The sequence below is a fragment of the Anneissia japonica genome, unplaced genomic scaffold, assembly GCF_011630105.1.
Source record: "Anneissia japonica isolate Jap-2015-1 unplaced genomic scaffold, ASM1163010v1 scaffold5330_len1712360_cov203, whole genome shotgun sequence".
Classification (NCBI taxonomy): domain Eukaryota; kingdom Metazoa; phylum Echinodermata; class Crinoidea; order Comatulida; family Comatulidae; genus Anneissia; species Anneissia japonica.
The window spans coordinates 1473747-1481567 of NW_022711894.1; the positions used below are offsets into that span (position 1 = coordinate 1473747).

The window sequence follows — 7821 nt, forward strand, 5'->3', positions numbered from 1 at the left end:
ATATATAGCATTCGTTATAACAATGAAATAAGAAATAATACATAATTAATTAAAAAGTAATAATTAAAATAATGGTTTTCGCTTTAGTGTAATTTTGGAATAACAAAATAGGCTTATAATAAAATTATATAGGCCTATGCCTTTTAATGAGGTTATAGGAATCAACGCACATGAATATCCTCCTTTTACTATATTAACCATAAATTGTGACATAAATCAAAATAATAAGAAAAAACGCAACTGTGTACGTTAATAGGCCTACCACAGTAACATCGCGCAGCCGATTAAATTACAGTCCCTTTTTAATTACAGTATTAGCAAAAAAAATATTGCATTTATTTTGTCTATATTCTTGTCTTTGGTTTAGGTAGGTAGCATTTCTGTGACAGAAAGAGTTGGAATTCACCAGACCATCAGGCAATGCAATCACTTTATATTTAAAAACAAAACAAAAAAATATTTCTCACTCTGACCTTCGCCATGGCTAATAGTGCGAAGGTCTGGAACCGCACCAGCCTATAGGTGCCCCGGGGGAATTACATTCTCATACCTTAAAAATCTTACCGGCGAGGTAATTCATATCAATAATACATTACAACTAGAAATTGCAAATTGCAAGTGAAGTGCCACGAAGTACAACTGCATATAAATGTTCTTCGAACAAAATTATTTATGCGAGTCAAGTGAAAATAATGAATAATAAAAATATAACAAATAATATGAGACACGACCCATTGTCTATATTAAAAACGAGCGTTGGTACAGTGTATGCCAGTCTACAACAAGCGTCGCCTAAATGTAATAATTAGCACGCTGAAATACGCTAGTAAATAAGTTTAACTGGGTTCGTAAATAATATTGGCCTCAAAATATTGTGGATGAGACATGGGCCGATTAAACGTAGAAATAGGAAACCTAGAAATATAGTAAAAACGCTGAATAGTAATACTCGAGCGTCGCCACATGCGGACGTTGGTACGTGTAGGTTAGTCTACAAACGTCGCCTAAAGTAATTGATTTTACCCAGCAGAACGAAAGATGGGAGCTCCGCTTTTCAGTCGTCTTAGGCTCTTGTTTTTTGACAAAAAATGACCTTTCAGAGGTCAAATTGCTTCGCAGCAACAATTATTTTTCTTAATACAAACTTAGGGGGTATGATCGCACCCCCTGCATCCGCCCCAGAGTTTGCAATATCAGCGTGACCACTCACAATTTTTGATATACACAATGACTGGGTCGAAATTACCCAAGATTCAGCAAAAATTGCCCAAAATTACCCAAGCTTCCTGAAAATACATTAAAATTTGAAAAATACGTGTTTTTCGCATGTATAGTTTCTCTTTTAGTTCAATTTATAAACCAATTTTTTTATTGTAATTGTTTGTGTTAATTATTAAAATTACTATTCATGAGGTGATAATACGGATAGAAAAATACGCCCTCAGTCATCCAGTATCAGTAGATCAGTGATCAAGTTTTATTATGTAATGCATTAATTAGGTAAGATCAATGGCAACGCATCACAAATAAACAATTCTGAACCCATGTTTATAGCAATTAACAGTCAATTAGCAATGTTATGTACACTTCGTTGAGTTTTGCTTACTTGAATGGACTGAAATATACTTTGTTACTTCTTAATTCTTCCTCTATGACAAAAATATTTAATTTTCTTAGTAAAAATAAAATACGCAAGGATTTGAACGGAATACCCAAGAACCCAAGATCAAGTCAAAATACCCAAGATCTTGGGTAAATACCCAAGCAGTGGTCACGCTGTGCAATATGTTTAGGGAGGTACGGTAGTTCCGAAGTGTGGCAGCTGAAAACGTAAGTGGACTGTTGGAGTCGCAGTGCTTTAAATGTTAGTAGAAAAATGTTATACTTTATTTGTGAATTAAGGAGTGACATGCAAACAGTACGGCTACTGATATATACTTTGAATAAATAAAGTAAACCCTAATATACTGGCACCAAGCCATTGACATTACCCTGTCGATGTGGGTTTGAAAACTGACTCTGACTCCAGAAGTAGATCCGGTTACTCGATTGCGTTCTGCGGAGAACCTCTTTCACTAGTGCTGCACTGTTCATGACTACCACTACTGAATCACCTAATTGGTGAAAAATCGATCAATGATATACGTTACGAAAGTATAATACATACTCCAAGTATTGAAATACACGCCATCGTGTTGGGATTCAATATTTCGACATTAATTATGTCAACATCAGGAAATACGTTACGGTATATATCAATATAGCGACACAATCGATCATACATTATATCGCAATATAGCGATACAATCGATCAATGATATACGTTATATAGCAATATAGCGACACAATCGATCAATGATACGTCATATAGCGACACAATCGATCAATGATATACGTCATAGCAATATAGCGACACAATCGATCAATGATATACGATATATAGCAATATAGCGGCACAATCGATCAATGATATACGTTATATAGCAATATAGTGACACAATTTATAAATCAATACAGAAACATAACATGTTCCTTAATTTATGGAAATTCTGCGAAAATATGGTAAAAGATCAAATGTTGAATTTTCGGCAATTAACAATAAGAATATGTAAAGCATGATGGAATATATTAGGACATGTTAGATGAGAATACTTCTGATTTTGCAGCTATGGCATTTGCAGTGAAGTTTAAAAGAGATTGGATGGACGAATAGGTCGACATCAGCTCAATATTGTAAACGTTATCAAAAAGGATTAAGGTTTATGAAGACTCGTACTTGAAAGATATGATGACTGGAACATAGGGGTGGAAACATTTGGTTTAATTTATTTTAAAAAATATATTTAGTTTAAACATAGGTCTACAACAGTACTTAAACAGATTTTTAATACTTTGTCTTATATAAAGTTATATAAATATATATTCTAAACATGCTCTTCTTCTTTTCGAGTCACTACATAGCTAGCGTGTATGATCTTGCTTAGAAGGATTCGATACCTGAAATGGGCCGCGACGTAAACGCTCCTTCCGTGACCGGACGGGGACTGGAAATAGACCAGTACACCGGGGTAACCCCCTACTCTTCTCGAATGATGTACTGAATTCTTTAAATTGCACACGAGCCAATTGTGTACACTGGACCTACGGTTTATAGTCCTTATCCGAGAAGACTTGTTCCACCACCGGCGAGCGTGCCGTTCGAACCCACGCCGATATTATGGCTGTATGTTACGGTTCCCCTGCCTTAACCGAATCTAAACATAAAAACTGGACATATGACCGAGGTGTAATTTCCGAAATGTAATCCCCTCATCATATGAGTTCATCTAAATTATTAAAACTTTGGAATTTGATCAGATTGTCTAGAATAAATCCTAAATTAGTACTTCAAATGTAATTGGGGTTGTTTTTTTAAATGGCGTTGCTATTTTCGAAATTTTCGTCTCTGGCATACATCCAGTGCTGTTTTTTGAGTTGATATTAGTCTTTATAAGAGATTAGCTTTCACTCATAAAGTAGGTACAATTCTTAGCCAGGTCGCGGCGCCCCGAACTACTTGATAGAGAATTAGTTGTAACTAGTTAACAAAGTATAACTAGTTAACAAAGTAATTATTTACAGTTCGATTAATGAAGTTTCTAATCATTAATACGGCTGGCATAGAACATAAATTTCTTATTGAGAAAACTACATTGTTATGGTGTCGTGCCTATGTCCATCAAAATGTCTGCGGAGTTGGGTGCTCAGGATAGCCGTAATCGCTTAGAGGCACGTTCTTGAATTACTAGTGTTATTATTTATCTACGGAATACAAACTACAGTTGTTTCATTTAATTCGATTCGATAATCGTAAATGGTATATTTATTCAAAATCGTCTTGGCAGTAAAACTGCACTGTTGTATAATGATGAATAATATTAATATAATAATAAATAATAAATAATAGTAATATGAATAATGAATAATAATATAATAATATTCTATATTATAATTACGCTTATTTCAACGGCTATGGGCATAATGCAAAACCAAGGGCCTCAAGAAAAACACCTTGGATTCGAAATCTACCTGTCTGAAAGGTTGGGATTATTTATTTATAAATAAAACTAATAACCGATAAATTGTAAACAATTCCATTGTTTGCAGATTTGGTAAAAGTGCAGTGTATAAAATGAGCGAATTCACATTTTTTTTATTTTTATTTATTTTGTTTAAAATCATTACTCAAATCGAAAGATGTAAATACTATAACAAATCTCTTTCAAACTTAATTGTGCATGCCTATAGTAAAAGTCAATAGAGTAGTTACAGTAACAACAGACGTATTTACAGTAACTCTTTACCTTTTATTTTATTGTAGGGCTGAAGACTTGGTTGAATAATTATCTCATTGTAGAGAGAATGAACGATTAAATGTTACTATATATTAAAACTTGTGATCATAACAAATCTCAATTAATATGAATGTGCTAGTTTTTGCTTTTTCACTGAATTATTAAAACTTTTTACACAATTAAAATTTTGTGTTAAGAAAGAATTATTAAAACATATTGAAAATCGAATAATAAACCATTAAAAATGCAAAAAAAAATTTCCAAAGTACCAAGTTAAAAGTATCAAAATTGTTGAGAGTACATACACTAAAATTCAGAGCTATTAACACTTCAAACGTTAGGCCTACATGCAATTCCGTATTTCTATATAGGGATATGGCCCAGTTAGGCCAAATCAACTTACCCAGCATCAGGCTGAAAATGTCTCCATATGTCTTTCTGTATTTATGAAGATCCAGGTGGACGGACGGAGAAAGGGATAACATACTACCGACGAACGGTAGTCCTCTTGGGCCTGGTGGAAAATTTGTCGTAGGCCATCGTTTTCTCAAATGGCTTATCAGCAGGAATAATGCGATAAGGCCAAGTAAAAGGCCAGTGGTAAAAAATCCGGGATCAATCGCCATTTTAACAGTGTCTCCTATCTACCCAAGTGTACATTGAGATCCGGCTGCTTACTTTAATCCATGTTTCTAAAACGATGTCATGCCCAAGTCGTAGGTCAAGTAATATGAAAACAGGCTTATATTGCGGAAGGCTGACACTGTATCCAAACAATCATTACTGGATATCCTAGATCCCAGGTCAATGTTTTACATTGGGCAAAATTGCCAATGGTACGAAATCCGATCGTAATCTGTCTGTCTATAAGTTTTCATTCATAAAAATCGTAACAATATGTACATGCATATTAAATATATACCTGCATAATATAATAACAAAACTTAAAATAACAAAATTAAAATAGTAGGCCTACCACAATTGTATCCAAAAATTAGGAAGGCCTATTTAAAAATGTTAATATACTTATTTCAAACGTGTATTCAGTACTTTCAGTTACTAAATGAACAAGTTCATCTAAAACAGAACTATGAATCAATCAGCCAAGTGTTTCTAGAGCTCCTCACGAGGCCAGTATAATCATTGAGGAATTACAGTCCAAATCGGCGATTCCAGCTATTACTGGTCGCGTGACATTGTGGGTACTAATACTACTAAATGTAAACATCAATATCGTAAACCACAGTGCGCTCATTGAACACAGTATATTGATAGAAGTTTTATTATTATTATTATTATTATTATTATTATTATTATTATTATTATTATTATTATTATTATTATTATTATTATTATTATTATCATTATCATTATTATTATTATCATTATTATTATTATCATTATTATTATTATCATTATTATTATTATTATCATTATTATTATTATTATTATCATTATTATTATTATTATTATCATTATTATTATCATTATCATTATCATTATTATTGTTACTACTACTACTACTACTACTACTACTACTACTACTACTACTACTACTACTACTACTACTACTACTACTACTACTACTACTACTTCGCGTTTTTACTTTTATGATTGTTTAGCATCGTTTATTAATAGACGAAGGAACTTGTTGCGGAGCGGCATCGGAGGGGGTGAGTTTTTTCCTACCTAAGAAAAAAAAAAGAAAAATAATTACTGTAAGATGCCATTTAACAGTGTTTGAATTGTCATTTAACAGTGTTGAATTTTAACTTTTGAATTGTGTTGCCTGAGTGGGGATGGGCTTGGAAGGGGTGTCCCCTACCTACCTAAGAAAAAAAAAAGATAAATTTATTACTGTAAGATGCCATTTAACAGTGTTTGAATTGCCATTTAACAGTGTTGAATTTGAACTTTTGAATTGTGTTGCAATGTTTGAAGAATGTATTAAACACTCTTTTAAAGTCAAAATACAGCAGTCAAACACTGTTGTGTTAAATTTAATTTTCAAAAACAATAAATAAATGGATAGCACATCATACTTGATGTTTGTACTGTAATTATGTATTTTCTTTCAGAGTGTTTCTTTTCAAAATATTTACATTCAATTGCAGTTTAGCAAACTAATTCTATCTACTAACTAGTTCTCATATTTTCATCTACAAAAACAACAGCCTTTTCTTCATACAGGCATTTTTTTCTCTTTTCTTCCACTTTATTCAAAAAAATAAACAGTAACAAAAGGAAAGTATACAAAACATATAAAGCAAATTAAATAAATAAATTCAAAAAATCTTTCCAAGTTTCCAAAAAAGAATAAAGCTGATCATTAATACATTAATGTATTTTATAGTTTGAAAATACTAAGCAATTTCAATTTTTGCCACTTTCACCTCCGGTGGCTTCCCTTACATTTTTCTTTTGTATAGATGACTACGCATAAGAGCAAAACAAGGTTTAGTGTGTGCAATTTGGGACTTCTTGCCCCGAAAATGCACATTTCTCTATCAATAATTAAGTTGTAATTTGTTTTTTCTTTTATCCATTGTGCTATTTTGGTCCAAAACTCTATTGATACATGGCAAAAGTAAAAAAGATGTTCTATGCTTTCCTGTTCAACATTACAAAAAGTACATTTATCACTGTCTTTTATACCAATTTTGTAAAGAAAAGAACTTACACCGATAAATCTATGAATTACTCGATATTTCAACCATCTTAATTTGGTATCTTGTGTGCATTTAAAAGGTACGGTATATTTGAAATCAAAGTCCAATCCTTTTGGTCATATTCTTTTTGCATGATAACTTGCCATTTCAGTTTATAAGATTCTTTAAAATTATTTTCCAACACAAGCTTATTATATACTTGTCGTGTGCCTTGTTTTAATTTTAATTTACAAGCATTTTCCTTGTTTGGCAATTTACGCTGAAATTCATTCTTCTTAAAACTGCGTTGAATACAATCAAGCATTCCATAATATTTAGTTAGATTGGATTCTATTTCGTACATATCCTCAAATTCTCTACGAGAAAGGAATGTTCCATTTTCTTTAACTAAATCATTAACATACAGTATGCCCTTACAGGCATTTTGACCTTTGCAAATATACAAAAAATAAACAACTTCTATTTATAATCCAAAAGGAAAAATACTGAAAAAACAATGAGGTACAAAATTGGTAATCAAAAGCTAAAATTTAAACGTATAGGTAAGCAGCCAGTGAGATACTGTAAATGGCTAGCTTTCAGACAGAACACTAGTCCTTCGTCAGGGCTAATTTTTTATAATTTGTTTTTATTTATTTATGAGCTACACAAATCCGAATCTGAACGTCTTCCACAATGTGGTGACTGTTTTAATCCAATACTTAACAGGAACTAAGAACAGTAAAATATTTAGATATGTTGCACTATACAGGTATTCGTAGTAATGACTTGTATGTAACACATTTGCTTAAGAGTGATGATGTAGGAAAAATATCTGT

At 32.2% G+C, this 7821-nt stretch overlaps 1 protein-coding gene across 2 annotated transcripts in view; it reads right to left on the bottom strand.

The window, feature by feature from the left end:
* The window catches only part of LOC117107666 (cytochrome P450 2J5-like), a 9187-nt gene extending 4075 nt beyond the window's left edge, over positions 1-5112 (bottom strand). Inside the window, exons 1-2 of one of the 2 annotated variants that reach the window (XM_033249388.1) lie at positions 4738-5106; positions 1992-2114 (exon numbers count right to left, since the gene is read on the bottom strand). In XM_033249388.1, coding sequence (XP_033105279.1) covers positions 1992-2114; positions 4738-4960 — 346 coding nt within the window. In that variant the 5' untranslated portion in view covers positions 4961-5106. Of the gene's footprint in view, positions 1-1991; positions 2115-4737 lie in introns of both variants that reach the window. The other variant, XM_033249389.1, reaches the window with a different exon arrangement.
* Between the last annotated feature and the right edge of the window lie 2709 nt (positions 5113-7821).